Source organism: Cydia splendana, chromosome 5 (assembly GCF_910591565.1).
Source record: "Cydia splendana chromosome 5, ilCydSple1.2, whole genome shotgun sequence".
NCBI lineage: Eukaryota > Metazoa > Arthropoda > Insecta > Lepidoptera > Tortricidae > Cydia > Cydia splendana.
In genome coordinates, this window is record NC_085964.1 from 10282904 (window position 1) to 10300637 (window position 17734).

General features: G+C 35.3%; 1 protein-coding gene across 2 annotated transcripts in view; it reads right to left on the bottom strand.

The window, feature by feature from the left end:
• The window catches only part of LOC134790624 (probable nuclear hormone receptor HR38), a 28316-nt gene extending 19476 nt beyond the window's left edge, over window positions 1-8840 (bottom strand). Inside the window, exon 1 of one of the 2 annotated variants that reach the window (XM_063761482.1) lies at window positions 8597-8840. In XM_063761482.1, the coding sequence (XP_063617552.1) occupies window positions 8597-8711 (115 nt within the window). In that variant the 5' untranslated portion in view covers window positions 8712-8840. The other variant, XM_063761483.1, reaches the window with a different exon arrangement.
• Between the last annotated feature and the right edge of the window lie 8894 nt (window positions 8841-17734).

Consider the following 17734-nt stretch of genomic DNA (forward strand, 5'->3'; position numbering starts at 1 on the left):
GACCGGAGATAATGAATCTGTAAAATATCGTGCATGCATCACAAGCCATAATATATTTCCCCTTCCAAATAACGAATTTTAATCAGCGCCCAGCCAATGAGCCCAGCAAATGCATTTTTTCTACGAAATATAAAGATTCTAAAGACTACTGAAATCCTGGAGCAATTGTTTTAGGAAGCCTCTCAGATCACATGTACCTATAGTGTTAGGCACTACTTGGATGTTATGGTCACCCCGTCAATAAAAATAATGCTGTGTATGAATATATGTATTTAAGTATTCGGGAAAGGAAAAGTCCTGTTGGGCTTCATGATTATGCAAGCGAATGCATCTTTGGTTTTCATCATCGGCAAGCATTTTGATGAGTTTCAAGATAGCTACTTCATAAAATCAAGAACAATGGTGAGAACCTATTGGACGCAAAATTATGTTAATAAAGCAACTTTACCAAAATATGTTTTGCAGGAAAGATATCAAAGCTAATGGCAGATAAAAAATATTCATTGTGGATTTTAGACTCGGTGTCACAATTAAAATCAAACAAAGACATTTTTGCAGCTAATTGTAGGTTGGTACCTAGCTAAAGAAATAATTAAGACACCTGCGATTGTCGCGGATTGAACAACGACCTTCAGTATATGTAAATATTATGAGATAGTCAAAATATAGTTATTTACGTGCTGTATAGGCTGTTTCACGAATTTAGCTATGTAGGTAGCGGGTCGGCAAAGCAAGGGCGTCCTTGAAACGGTACGCGGCGGGCGGATCGATGTGTGACGTAACAGCGCGTGACGTCACAGGCGCTCGATGCAGAGGCCGAGGCCGCCGGTGCCGGGTGCGCCCCCGCCACCCTTCGATCTCACGAAACAATACTGAATGGACATTGGACACTTCTCGTTCCGTGCTAGATTTCTAACCTTACCTATGTTTTGGAGCCGTCGCGTGGATGAAATTGTCGATAGGTATGTACCTCAATTAGATACTCAAATATATGAGGACAATCTTACACACACAGATCGACTTACAGCCGTATTCGAACAATGAGATACGTCACATACTAGATATTGAAACGATATGGATCGGATATGTCAGTGTCAAACAAGTGTCAAAATTGACGTTTCTTCAAACAAAAACGTCACTTTTGACACTTGTTTGACACTGACATATCTAATCCATATCGTTTCAATATCTAGTATTTGACGTATCTCATTATCCGAATACGGCTGTTAGTCCCAAGTAAACTAACAAGGAAGGGTACCCAACTGTCCGACTCCGATTTGATTTATTTTGATATATGTTATAGAGTAGTCTAAAATAACGGACACGTATTTTTTTTTAGCTGCCCAAACTCAACCTGTTAGGAGAAAATGGCCTTCAAAGTACTGAAAATTGACCTAACTTTCTAATTTCTATGAAAAACTTTTTTCAAAAAAATTGATAATTAATTACTGGTTTCGTTATATGTTGGAGAACATGAATAAAGAATGGGGACGTGTTTTGTCATTTCACCACAAACTCATTTTTTATATAAAAATATATTTATTTATTATATATATATATATATTTTTTATATAAAAAAGTACTTTGAAGGCCATTTTCTCCTAACAGGTTGAGTTTGGGCAGCTAAAAAAAATACGTGTTCGTTATTTTAGACTACTCTATAACATATACAAAATAAATCAAATCGGAGTCGGACAGTTGGGTACCCTTCCTTGTAAGTTAAGTAAGTAAGGATCTAAGCGATATTCGTTTATTATATTTTAAATCGATTTATCTATCTATCTACAAAGACAAATAAGGAGTTAGATATAATACAACGTTTATTCGTGGTTTATACACTATAAGTAAGGATCTAAGCGGTATTCGTTTATTATATTTTAAATCGATTTATCTATCTATCTACAAAGACAAATTAGGAGTTAGATATAATACAACGTTTATTCGTGGTTTATACACTATAAGTAAGGATCTAAGCGGTATTCGTTTATTATATTTTAAATCGATTTATCTATCTATCTACAAAGACAAATAAGGAGTTAGATATAATACAACGTTTATTCGTGGTTTATACACTATAAGTAAGGATCTAAGCGGTATTCGTTTATTATATTTTAAATCGATTTATCTATCTATCTACAAAGACAAATAAGGAGTTAGATATAATACAACGTTTATTCGTGGTTTATACACTATAAGTAAGGATCTAAGCGGTATTCGTTTATTATATTTTAAATCGATTTATCTATCTATCTACAAAGACAAATAAGGAGTTAGATATAATACAACGTTTATTCGTGGTTTATACACTATAAGTAAGGATCTAAGCGGTATTCGTTTATTATATTTTAAATCGATTTATCTATCTATCTACAAAGACAAATAAGGAGTTAGATATAATACAACGTTTATTCGTGGTTTATACACTATAAGTAAGGATCTAAGCGGTATTCGTTTATTATATTTTAAATCGATTTATCTATCTATCTACAAAGACAAATAAGGAGTTAGATATAATACAACGTTTATTCGTGGTTTATACACTATAAGTAAGGATCTAAGCGGTATTCGTTTATTATATTTTAAATCGATTTATCTATCTATCTACAAAGACAAATAAGGAGTTAGATATAATACAACGTTTATTCGTGGTTTATACACTATAAGTAAGGATCTAAGCGGTATTCGTTTATTATATTTTAAATCGATTTATCTATCTATCTACAAAGACAAATAAGGAGTTAGATATAATACAACGTTTATTCGTGGTTTATACACTATAAGTAAGGATCTAAGCGGTATTCGTTTATTATATTTTAAATCGATTTATCTATCTATCTACAAAGACAAATAAGGAGTTAGATATAATACAACGTTTATTCGTGGTTTATACACTATAAGTAAGGATCTAAGCGGTATTCGTTTATTATATTTTAAATCGATTTATCTATCTATCTACAAAGACAAATAAGGAGTTAGATATAATACAACGTTTATTCGTGGTTTATACACTATAAGTAAGGATCTAAGCGGTATTCGTTTATTATATTTTAAATCGATTTATCTATCTATCTACAAAGACAAATAAGGAGTTAGATATAATACAACGTTTTTTCGTGGTTTATACACTAATATTTGTACATTTTGTATACCAAACTCTACCGGTATTCGAATCTGCTGGGACCGATTGCTTTGTTAGCACAACGAAGAGATAAACTAGACCGAAATCATAATTTCCGAAGAACTTAGTAGGCAGACCCGTAACAGTATTCTTGAAGCTTGGTTTTTATAAACAATATTTATTTGTGCCGATGGACGCTTTTCTCATCAGAAAAACATTTGTAGGTAAGAAACTCCACCAGAAAGTAGCCAAAAAACTTGACAGTGCTTTGTTTTTGCTTAAATCTTGTTTACTACAAAACAGAAATCACGCTTTCGTGATCGGTTGTTTTCGATCATTCTTTACTTGGCGAGTGGTAGGGTGTTTGCCTTCCTTGCCACCCCGCGCGGCCACCTTAGTATTTTTAGACTGTGACGTAATCGGCCGCTTCTATTACGGCAGACGGCTGGAAAACGAAGGCCCAAATAAAGAAAAGACTGGAAGATTAGGAAAAACAGCATAAGTACTTATACATTATCTTTATTAAAACCCCATTGACCCAGCACTGCAATACTGACTACTATTAATATTAATTGACTTCAATATTTGTAAAGGAGGATGTACCCAATTCAGTAGTAAATTGATAATGTTCTTTTTTCAATGTTTGTTACCTGCGAACTTGTTTTTTATTTTTAATGTTTGTTACCTGAGAACTCTACTGTACTTAATTGTAATTACAGAAACTATTTTAATTCAAACGGTATAGATTGGTTCCATTTTTTTAATCAAGTGTTGATGACAGGATCCATGAGGAATCAAAACAATTCCTCAGATATTTTTATAGGCATAGGGTAAAAGTGGGATAGTTGCCCCACTTTATGAAATGTGCAATTATTATGCAGAAGATAAACTTTGAATAGCTTTGGACTTTGTAAAAAAATAGTCTAAGTATTAAGAAAAACAAAATAGGTCTTAGGGGTAATTGTAATTGTTGTGAAATGCACTGGTCGCAATGATTTCAATATAATTTCTGTTTTATGAAGTCGATTTTTTTGGTTTAAGTTTATTAAGGTTTCAGGAAGTCGATAGAGCATTAATAAGCCTTCGTTTACGCAGTTTTCGTTACTGTTTACAGAAACATAGGTATATGTATTAGTTATATACATTGAATTGATTTCTTTTATTCTTAATCTTATATTTATTTAGATTTAGAAGATTTAAGTTGTTCCCTCAATTTATCTTAGATTTTATCATCAGAACTGGCTTGTAGGTAATGGAAATGGAACTAATACTTAACTAGCAATAGGTAGGTATAGTTTCAAACAAAAAAAAACATACGGTTCGGAAATGACATAGTTCTGAGGTAGTGATCAACAAAATTATTCATATAATTTTGATAAATCATTTAACCGAATCGAGATGAGAACCTCCTCTTAATGCAGTAATAAAGTCTATGCCGCCAAGCTAGATAATGTCGTAACAGCTAATTTATACATACTCGTATTAAAACTGGACTTTATATGACTGCCGTTTTTGTTTAATGTACCTACTTACTTATAGATTATTTAGATTACTTATTCATATTGTTTAAAAATCCCCAAACGACTTGCGATCTCTTAAAGTAAAAAAACATAAATTTTGGCGCGCGCCTATGAAACATTTAAAAGTTTTACAATTTCCGCGCACTAACAACTAAATAATATAAATACCTACTAAAAATACCAAACTTTTATTACGGTCTGCGCTACCATACACAAATAGGCGATTTGATAACTTCTTACTTAAGGTATTATGTAGAGTTTTATTCTCTCTGTTTAAGATATTTTTGTAGTTCGATGGATAATTAATAAAAATATTTATAAACGTGCTAAATTGTGACAAAAAGTTATAGTAATAATAGAAAACAAAGTTTTCATGCATCTACATATTATGTTTTTTTACACGTTAAATTTTCAAATCCCGAGTGTGGTTACTTTACGAGTTGTACCTAAAATTGCCGTGAAAACGGTGACGACGGTGACGTCAAATGTATAATGACCGGGACCTAGCGATCCTTCGCGTATGACGCGTCCCCGTGAGGTGGTTGTGAGATGGGAACTCTCAGCGTGACGCGAGCAGGCTGCGGCGCGGGCCGCGCGGGACGAGGTTGTGACGGGCCCAGGAGGGTTGCGGCGCGTGACGTCAGTCCAGCTGGTGATAGCGTGCCTTATCATTGTCTACCACTAATAAATACTTTTACCAAACTTTTATTTCGCGGCAGATCGACACAAATTATAGGCAATTGACTTGTTGAATATGTAGTTTTATTATGTCTAATTTGCATTTTTGACCAGAACGACAGACTTTACCAAATTAATTTCAAGGCTCCTAGCTATAAACGTACAATTAAATTAAACATTGATCTACTGCAGACAACTTAATCGAGCAACATAACTGCATAATTGATCAATCGAATATTGCCATACCGGCCCCGCTAAAACCGTAGCGGACAAAAAATAAAGTAGTGACTACTCGTATGTTTTAGCAGAAGATTGAGATCACGCATAATATCGACGGCAATTTGCACTCGCATCTCGGCAGGTGCAGCCGGTTGCGACAACGATTGGGCAAGGCTGAGAGGCCGACGGGGTCCCACTATAATGTACAGGCATTATTATACAGCCGGCGATCTTCCGCCGCGCGTCAACATTCAGCAAACCCCGTTATCAATGTCATTGAAAATAAGGGTTGGCAAAAACACGTAAGCTAAATTCATCTTTAGTACTTAACTTCGGCTTAACCAGCATTAAAACGTACCATTATAACTTTTATCATATCATGACAGTTTAGTAATTCAACATGTATTTATTTAAAATTAATTTTAAGTATAATTTACATAATAAAACAAATATTCGGGTAACTTAGGGCGATGACGAAGTTAGGGTATTTTAGAACAAACTAGAACTAGAACTATTTTTTTTAAATATTTTTTACGCAGCTCGATTTTTTGGTAAATTTACTATTTTAATTAAATAGGTAGTATACATGTCCTGAAAGAAAATTAAGAAAATTAATTAATCTTTAACATTTCTGTAAAAAACACGTACCTAAATTAAAATAAAAAAATATATAGGTATATTTAATTATATTTATATTATATTTTTGTTGGGTGAAGTTGGGCACCAACAGTGAAGTTAGGGTTCCCTACGACAAATAGTTTAGCCAACATTTATTTTCAAAGAATTGCAAGTATTGCAACATCGATGACGGGGTTTGACCATAAGAATGCGGTCCTGTCCAGAGAAACGCTATAAACCTAGATTGTAACCACACACGCTGTCGAAGCTCAGTAATTACTTGAACAGTACGTGTTAAACAATAAGCTGCTTCGTAACTAAGTTGAATGCATATTGAGTATGTGATGTTATGATTGTTGCGACACGCGGTCAGCGGGCACTATAGCATAATGTATGCCAGAGGCGGTGGATCTCCGACCGGTCCCGCTGGGTGCTGTTGAAATGTTCTTAGATTTCATCACGGCTTGTTTGCTTACAATATTGTAGTAATAAGCAAATATTACAAAAAAAGTGTAACATTTTTTTTTATTATATAGGATCACGACTATACGAGTATTTAACAATCTATATTAGGTGTCCACTAGGTATCCAAGGCAAGATACACAATTAAAACGGAGGAGCAGTATTTATTTACCATTGTATGTACTTGTATATTCGTTTTTGCGAGTTCCCTATATTTTGGCACAATTGGACATGTCATCTTCTTCTATTACTCCGAGAATAAATATGGCATGTGCATAAGGAACACGCAAACACAAATTTATATACAATAATAAATACCCCGTCTTCCTAATATATATAAATTTTATTTTGGAATATAAATGACCATGTTAGCTTAAAATTGTATAAAGAGGCAAGAATTCTAGTAGTAAGAATATAAAAAATGCTACTAGTTAGTAATACTGCTAGATCTAGAATATCTTTTGAAAACAGCGTTGTGATAATTTAAAGCCAATTAGGTAAGTATTATAATTTTAAATTATTGAACTGGTTATAATATAGCTATGCGAAAATGCTAAATAGATTATAAATTTAGCTATCGCACTATTAACACAGATTATACATACAAGCTTTCGGTCACGTGTAGGTACTACTCGTAGGTACACTTATTTGTATTGTTGCATGGATGCATATTTATCAATGAACTTACCTATAACATATATTATTAATCGATGGTAAATATATGGTAAATATGAAGCAGCCGGTGTAATTTATTTATTTATATTTTAAAATATTTCAAATTAAGGTATATGTGAACTTGGTCACATAGGAACTTAATTTTAGGAAATGTATTTATTTTATCGTAAACCGTTTAAGTCAAATGTATTTAAACCATATACATTATTTTATGGATTAATTCACCTATTGATTTTTTATACGTTTTATTTTTTTTGATAATTTAGTGTAGCAGTATATTAAAAGGAACTTTTACAAAAAATGTTTAACGTGTTTTTAGATTATGGCAGCAGTGACCTGACTAGGTAAATACAATAAGTGTTAATACAAAAATACAATTTGTAATTATTTATAACCGTACTATGTAGGTACCTATAGTTGTTAATTTAGTTAAGTTTTATTATATTTAAGCATGGATTTATATGTTTTAAAGTCTGTATAGGTAACACTTAATTGTAACGTATTCTGGCAAATAAACATTTCTTTATTCTATTCTATAAGAAACATAAAATATAGTCAAGATCCTAAAATTTAACTAGATCACTTGGACTTAAAAACAAGTTATCGATTTTCATCATTTAAAATACGCACCGAGATCAACTACAATCAGTAGTTTACCTCATCAAGTTTTCAAATTTATGTAAGTAGAAACTTATGTTTAGGTATATAATCACCTCTAATCAAATGCATTATGCAGTACTTACGAAACTTTATCAAATGTAAATATTGTATGAATTTGGTTAGCTTTACATGCCTGATTGGCTTTTTATTAAGATCCTATTACTTATTTAACTACTAGGTACATGGAAATACACTTATTAAGTTATTTTGAAACTTACGAGTAGGTATGTAAACTTGTGTTGGTATATAAATTAAGGTTCGTCGAAGATTTCTGGATTTTGTAAAGAAACATTTAACTAAAATATTGATTTTTTTGATGTAGGACCGTAGGAATTAAATATATTTGAAAGGAAAAACAAAAATCCTGAATTATTAAAGTAAAAAAATATAAACTGACAAATTAAAAAACTTAAATAAACTTAAATTAAAATAATATAACAAAACATAAAAGGGGGTACGTACGTGTGTTTTGGAACTGTCTAAGGGCCAAGTGTTTGCTGGAGGGCGTCAGCAGCGCACTTCGCATTCTAGCCGATGGCCATCATCACGAAAGTTCCACACAGAGTCTACAACACCCAGAGGTTCTACACAACGAAAGCGAAAATAAACACAGAAGTGGAGGGACGCGGTGGTGGTGGGCGCTGACCTGGCGCAGGCTTGTCGCCGTGGCGGTCGCGGTCGGGGTCCAGAGCGGCGCGCGGCTCCAGGGTCAGGCCGAAGCACGCGCCAGACAGTCCCAGCTCGCTCAGCAGGATCCTCATGCGGCCGGGCACATCCCACTCACTGCACGCGCACTCACTCACTCGGTCAGTCTATCGGAAGTATGCGAATCGCAAGAGGGCGCGCGGAGGTACGCGCTGGCGAACGGGCGGTGCGTTACTGAGGCCGCCGCCGCCGAGGCTGGCGGCTATATCGCGCCGTCTGACGTCACGGCGGGGACGTCACGGCTGCGACGTCACTAACGGTACCTCCCACGGGCCGCCCGCCGCCGCGCCGCTGCGCCGCCCGCCCGAGCCTGCGCTAACGGCACCGCGTGTGGACCGGAGCTTTCAGAGGCCCGCCGCCCGCTCCCGCACCCGCACTCGCTTTCCACGGCCAGGCGCACATCCCCCCCTTCTATTTTCACGGGGATTCCATAATAAATATTTATTTTACAACCTACATTAACGCCAGTTTGGTGTAGGTAGTACTTAACTTTATAAATTTAAGCAATTAGGGGTTTTCCGATATTGAGTTATTTTAATTCATTTAAGGAAAAATAACTCTACTGTAAATATTTCGTCGTATAATTGCGTTTATTTTTCATTTTTAGTTTTGTAATTCCCTACATTTATTTGAATACTGGTAGGTACATTTGCAAATCTATAGATGAACGACCAGCATGAAAAATGTCATTAGAGCCGCCAAACATATGTAGGACTGAAAATTCGATATTTCAGTATGAAATTGTGAAATTACGGCCTATTTGCCCCACATATACTTTATTACAATCGTCACAGGTAAGCTTATAAGCCCCAGACTTTTTCCCATTCTCGATCTTATCTTTGACATTGCAAAGCTTTGAGTTGCTTTGAGTACAGTTGCTTTGAGTACAGTTCAGTCTAATTCATTTTATTGAACACTAAAATAGCAAGATTTTTTTTACTATGCCTTACATCTAATATCTGGTTTTAATTACATGGCGGCATAGTTTTGTAACAGGAATGGGTACAAGAAATTAAAAGACAGGTTGTAAAATAAGATCCATAATGTATAGACGTTAGGTATGACTAAACTCTAATTTTAGGGTTCCGTATTTATTCTGAAATTGGTGTTGTCGATTGCTTTTTTAACTATGACTAAATAATGTCTGTGATTTGTAGTAAAATGATCTTATACCTTAAAAAAGCTTTCTCTAAAAACTGCAACCTAAAACCATAATGGCCCCAAAAGAACTGACTTGTTGTGTTTTATATTAGGTGATCAGGATCTGGAGGTCGGATGTGACCCACAATCGAGATAGGTATAGATTTTAATTATTATTATTTATTATTTTAAAATGCCTACTTAAAATGAAAACCATTCAAGTTTACTTATGTTTCTATGTGGTATGGTATCTAGTACTTGATCATAAAAGTAAGCGGTTTATCAATATGATATTTATTGTCACATCCTTGCGCCTTGATATTGAGTACTTAATACAAAATTTTAAACAAAAGTAAGTGAATTAACTAGCAAAAAGCAGAGCTTTGTAAGGGCTCGCGGAATTTTTCTACCTATATAGTTATAATTACTAAGGTAGTTTTTAATAAGAGAATAATTCATCTTAAAAAACCGGACAAGTGCGAGTCGGACTCGCCCGCCGAGGGTCCCGTACAAATTTAACGTATTTATTAATTTATTTACAAAAAAAATAGTTTTCAAATATTTTCCCAGTACTTGTAGTGACGATATTACCTACTTGCCAAATTTCATAGTTCTAGAAATTCTAGATCAACGGGAATTACCATACTTAAGAGGGCCCACAGATTACCAGTTCGCCGGACGATATCAACCTGTCAGTTGTTCGGAGCTGTCAAATTTTGCGTTTAACTGACCGGCTGATATCGTCCGGCGAAGTCCGTCAGTGGGCCCCTTTATAAGTACATTTTGATTCCTTTGAGAGTTTCGAAATATAATTTTTTTGCGGCGTAAACGGCCGTATCTTTTTTTCCGATGACTTACAACTCTTAGAAGTATAAATTTTTCACAGCTTTTAGCACCTAAGTTATGCTTTTAATTTCAACTCGATACATCCACGCGTTCCCGAGATAAAAGGTCTTAGTAGACAGACGGACGGACAACAAAAGTGATCCTATAAGGGTTCCGTATTTTTCCTTTTGAGGTACGGAACTCTAAAAATGATATGATATGATATAAGGGCTTCTATAAATAAATATTATATCAAGAGTGTTTGTATTATATTATATCAATAGGTACTTATATTTAATAGTTTAACTCCGAGCAAGCCTTACAAATGTCCGGAGCACCTATAGCTTCTTGACCGGTAGACATGAATATGGGCGTAGCGATGTGACAACCCCATCGCGTGCTGATGGACCAGTACAATCAGTCAACGCAGGGCAGCTTGTGGAGAGCTGTTGGGAAGAAACATTCCCACGGCTCCTGGGGAGTGGGAAGTTCTGCCACCCGATAGAAGGGTGGATAAAAAGGGCCCTCTGCCTCTGTCTTGCTTTAGCCGGTCGTCCAGAGTGGAAAGCGACATCGATTTTGACATTTGAAACGATAAGGCAGTAATATCGCGCTGCAATACTGCTGCCGACTGCGATATTAATGCCGACTATATTACTACAAATGTCAATAATACTGGCAGCGACATCAATTTTGACATTTGCAACAGTAAGGTAGTAATGTCGCGCTGCAATACTGCTGCGGATTGCAATATTATTGCAGACTACATTACTGTCGCAAATATCATAAACCCTGGCAGTGACATCGATTTTGTCTTTTGAAACAGTAAGGCAGTAATATCGCGCTGCAATACTGCTGCCGACTGCGATATTACTGTCGACTGCATTACTACCGCAAATGTCAAAAACCCTGGCAGCGACATCAATTTTGGCATTTGAAACATTATATAAGGCAGTACTATCGCGCTGCAATACTGCTGCTAACAGCAATATTACTGCCGACTGCATTACTGCTGCTAACAGCAATATTACTGCCGACTGCATTACTACCGCAAATATCAAAAATCCTGGCAGCGATATCGATTTCGACATCTGCGCGCTACAATACTGCTGCTGACTGCAATATTACTGCCGACTACATTATTGCCTCGAATGTCAAAAACCCTGGCAGCGAAATCGATTTTGGCATTTGAAACAGTAAGACAGTAATATCGCGCTGATATTACTGCCAACTGCATTACTGCCGCAATTTCGAAATCAATCACGTGTGATTTTAACCGCCATAGCAGTAAAAACGATTATCGATTCAATCAAAAAATATATAGTCACGTATTAAATTTCACCCATAATTAATTATGATTACCTACGAATAGGGTATTTGACTGTACTTAAGATAAATTATTTTACACCATGCAAGAAATAAAGCACCAGAAGATTAATAGATAAAGGTAGATAGCAGTTATTTTTAGTCACAATTTCTATTTTAAACCCCGATAACATAACTTTAAAGAGTAGGTAATTTGCTTGTGACGTCACATGCTAGTGTTTCATATAAATTCCATAGTAGCAATTCGTTTTGACAGTTCGAAAAAAGAAACTCATTTGACTAGTATAGGTAGTCAAATACCCAATTATATTGAGCCACAAAAACCCAGCGCATTTTAACGGAACAACCTTTAACCTTGTCACTACTAACGCCATCTGTTAGAAAAAGAAATAACTAACATTAGTCCAACAGATGGCGTTAGTAGTAATACACATTATTTACCCTTTTATTTATTTTTTATGTTTATATAATGATATTTTTATGCTTGATAACACATCTAGACATGAATATAAATTACTATGTTAAATCTCAAACCTAACAGTGCGATAGTTTTTCCGTAAAGTGTACCACAAGAATGCATAGATTGTCGAATAGTGATAGGGCTCGCTTCGCTCGCCCTAATTAAAGCAGATATTTTTTTTGTCAAAAACTTTTTGATTCAAAAGCTTTTGCTTCTGACTCTACTTTTTTTTTCAACAGGCAACTAATACTCATCGAGACAATTCTAACACACCCAAACAAAATAAGGTTGCGTTGTTTTATCTCAGAGTTCCTCTAGTGATCTGCTGTGTCTATCATCAGATCAGCTCGATGGTATCCATAACATTGCATTGTCATCCAAATTACATATGTGTGAAAAGTTTCAGCTCAATCGACTAATGGGTAGGTAAATTAATTGATTCCATTGTGTAGTAACACAATTAAGTAGTATTAAAGTTACATGCATGAAAGTTTCTTGGCGTATGCTATAACCTTATACATATGTGTATTAATTATAACAAATACAATACTATTCAGTGTCAAGTGCGGGACAGGGACAGTGTAACAGGGGACACAGTTTAACATCAAGGTGAACTCAATTATTTTCTAATAATTTGTCTAACTATGACGTTACGTGTTTTTTTCAATCTAATGCGATACCATTTTGAAGAGCTGTCTTCAGTCGCAAAATCGTCAGACGTGAACGTAAACATGCTTTTATTTATTTAAGTATCTTATGATATGATCATATCATATGATGACATGAAATTGGTGACATTGTCTAAAAATGTTAATTACTTACTTTTTTGTTACACTGTCCCCCACTTTGAACCTACTTTATAAATATGGTTAAACTTTGTAACTTAAGACTAATTACAAGTTTTGAACTCCGCTTCACTACCTATGTATTTTTTAAGCTGTCCCCCGCCTTTATGAGCTTTCGGCGATATATTATGTAACTGCACTAGTCCTAGGATTGCAGTACTTACTTGCTTACGAGTGTGACCTATTAATACATGTCTATTTCTACCTGTTTATGGTTTTGTTGCTCATGAATCATGAACGAACAAGTGGTTTAATTTTAGCTTTGTTTTTGCAGTCTTAATTAGTAGTTACTATGCAAACACAAAGCTAATTACTAATTACGAACTGCTTTTAAGTAGAACATTTTTATGTTGGTAGTATTTTAGTATTAGCACAATCGGATTAGGACTAGGAGAATATCCCCTGAAAGGGTATTAGAGCTAAATCTGGATACAGCAATTATTTATTATAACAAGATCTATTTTTTCCGCAAAGATATATAGGACATTTTGGTGTAGAATTTAATAAACTTTAATGTTGCCTTACACCATATTTTCATAGATAATGTAGATTTAAACCCAAATTTCTCCAGGATGGTATACATTTTCCAAGATGGCTGTGATTATTCCTTGAGGTCCCCAAATGTCAAATAGTGTGGATATGAAAAAGAGACCTTTAATTAACATACATACCAAATTTCAGAACTCTTCTAGAGATTTCGAGGTTAGACCTAATCCGATTGTGCTATATATTGATGTGTGTTATATTAATATATAAGATACAAGTGCGGAAAAGAGGAAATTCGAAACGAGTGGCGATAAATTAAAACACGACCGAAGGGAGTAAATAATTTGTAAATTACTTTACAGTACATATGGTCCTATTTTCCAGCACTAGTGCGTAAAATAGCACTTTTCGTGCGTATGTCAAAAGTTTAAAGGGCCATATGTAATGTAAAACGTTGTACGATAAACGTGCGAATAGGTAATTCGCAACTCGTGTCGATTTATCGCCACTCGTTTCGAATTTCCTCTTTTCCGCACTTGTATCGTAAATAACTATTTTATCATAAATCTTCATATGAAATTCAAGATCTAGTAAGGTAAACGAACTAGTGCTCGACATGCTAATGCCCAATAGATGACACCTTGCTGCCACCTCTATTGATAATGACTTTAGTTTCAAGATGACATGTACTGGGACCGCGTCAAGCACCAGTACGTTTACCTTATCGATACTTACTATTTTTCTTCTTCACTCTGAAAATCCAAACAAAATAGAGGCCGAGTTCGCGGCAAACATCGATGACGATGGTGAGATATTAAATTATCTTTACCATAACAAAAAAATAATTTAGATTTTTTTTACTTTCACATAGAGACACATACAACCTGCATACAACATACTCATATACAATTTTATATAGGTAAGTACATATTTTGTTCTATAAATGGTAAATCTTTAGTAATTAACCTAGGCAGTGTTTTATTATTTTGAAAAATTAAATATTCGTGCCTATTACATATATTCATTCACAGGTTCTACAGACTTTCGTGCGTTGTCTTCCGTCGATATGCATTTGATACAGTTTTGCAAACCGCCGCAGAGACGAATGCATCGATGACGCATGCAGGCGACGCGGACAGCGGCGCGCCCGCGACGCATCCCGGCCCCATTCGGGCAGACCAGCTTCCGCATTGACTGCCCGTCGTCGCGGGACACACATAGGGTGGCTAACACCCGCCACGCGAATTACTGTGATCTGAGATCATTTGGCGCACTGTGTTGGCTAAGGTCAGTGCTGCTTCTTGACAACGCTTTGTCGTGAGTAGTGAACAATTATATTTATGCTTAGTTAGTTATTGTCTGGGTATTTTTTTATCGTTGTTCTGATAAATCATAAAAGATAAGTCGATGTCACCAATAATGTCATTTTATTTTAACCTATTTTTATAAATAACTTTCTTTTATTTGATATTTCACACAACATAGTTTGCAAAACTTTTACTATAAGTACTTTTTGCCGAGAATAAAATTCATTTATTTACGGTACCTATTCATCCATCTTCGCACTTAGATATGTGGCTCAAATTACAACTATATCGGCCCAGTACTTTCGGAGCAAATGGACTGTGACAGACGGACAGACATACAGACGTACAAGTGATCCCTAATGGTTCCGTTATTTTCCTTTTGCGGTACAGAACCTTAAAAACAATTATTAAATAAACTATCAATGTAAATCATTTAAATAGGGAATCGGAAATAAAATGAATCATAAATAAATTAAAAAATATTAGTTTTAAGAACAATGGTCGGTATTTAATTTTACCTAAAGTAACGCGATAGTACGAGAATAATATTCCTACATCAGGTACCTACTTAGTTATGTGCGTTTGATCATTAATGACGATAAGTAAAACATGATGCGTTGTATTAATTTCAATAACATAGCTTCTCTTTATGTCATAAATATATGCTATTAATCGTAGTTATGTAAAGAGGATATGTATATTTCTCGACCCATATGCTGGTACTTATTGGATATAAAAGACTGACTGATTGAGAATAAAAGCTAAAACTACTTAAGCTAGAAGTAAACGACATCATGCCATTTTAACCCCTAAGGGCCACTTGCACCATTCACCGTTAACCCGGGGTTAACCGGCTAAACCTGGAGTTACCATGGTTACCAGTACAATTTGACACAGGCTTAACGGTTTAACTGGCTAACCCCGGGTTAATACGATGGTGCAAGGGGCGCTAAGCGGGCTGTAAGTTTTATGCGCAAGCTAAAAAATATGAAGTATAATATTTGAAGGCACCAAAAGGACGTTGAAGGATTTTGTCGGGAATTTGTGTTATTTTAATCCTTCCCTGAAGGGGTTGAAAAGGTTTTATATTAAAATAAGTTAAACAAATAAGTGGGTAGGTAATTCTTTTCGGATTTTCCTTTTGTCAACTGTCCTAAAAGTGTTAGAACAGGAAATAAGAATTAACAAGAAAGAAGTCGCGGGCAGTAGCAATATAAATCACTGATGCGCGGTACGGTAGCACAACATTCATAGAATTTATGGTCGCCATAAGTCTTGTGTTGTCACTTTATATCTTAGCCAATCAGAAAGTGACGGAAAGTGTTTAATGATGGGACCCGGCGGCTAACCAGTGTGTGTGGCGCACCTTATTTAACGCCGTTGCGTGGGGCTATTTGGGACCCCTAGACATATATGTAGTATTCGGGACGAAGGGAATTAGAGCTGGGACCGAATATTTTATACCGATTGATATTTCTATACACTAAAGTACTAAGGTTGTTATCGCTGCAATTTGACATGGTCGAAGCTTCTTATCACTATAAAAATTGTTACGATAAAAAGTACATACTTAATTAGGTATTAATGGTTCTAAAATTTCAATGGAAACTCGGCTCCGATCTTGGCTAGACCTATGATAAAGGTTCAAGTCCTGCTCAATCAATATATTATTTTTTTACACGCTTTTACTTAACTTACAAACTACTTATGTATACGAGTATAAGTAGTGGGATAGTAGGGTCAAATCTTGCAAGTTAAATTTGACCTACTTCCCGGTTTCCGATTAAGCTGAAAATTTGCATACAGTCGGGTGACAATGCAATATTATGGTACCATAGAGCTGATCTGATGGAGACAGGAAGTGGCCATAGGAACTCCGTGATAAAACAACACCACCTAATTGTGTTTGGGGTTTTTAGAATTGTCTCGATGAGTAGGTATTAGTTCCACAAAAAGAAAAGTACAGTCAGCTATAAAAGCTTGTACCAAAAATATATTTTTTTGCCAAAAACTTATTTTATTTAAAGGCTAGTTTTCTATAGACAGGTTTAAGTAGTTATTACGAACTACATATGTACCTACCGTAAACTCAGGTAAAACATACAACTATAGTCCAAATTCATGTCCAGTAAATATGTATGTAATATAGAAAAAGCATTATTAGTGTATCTAAGCTCCAAAATAAATGTAACGTGTTCAAATCATAAAGGCTCGTTAAGAATCAACGTTAAAAACTACACCATAGTTGTAGTATAGGACTATAGTTATCGAGTTTACGGTAATATAAAAATTTAAACACGGCTAATTATTTTCCGTTTCCGTTTCCGTTCCGTTTTAACGATACGTAAATTTATACGGAGCAGACGCATTAACGAAGGTCAGATGGCAGTCGTTTTCGTAAAAACTAAAATACGTCAATTCTTGGGATTAGTTGTCAAGCGGATGAGCTGTGGCAAAATGCCGGGATAAACGAAGAAGATGGTGAAACATTTTATACCTATTAGGTAAAAACGATCGATTTATGAGGATCAAAATTACAAACAGGTGCAGCAGGGGGTAGTTGTCACCGCGCAGTGTACGCGGCGCGCAGGCGCGTATATTTGCGGCTGTTACGATTGGTCGCATGCCCCAGTACTATTTGCTGCTCCTGCGGCGGGCAAGCGTCCAGTTATTCTAATTTTACTTATAAT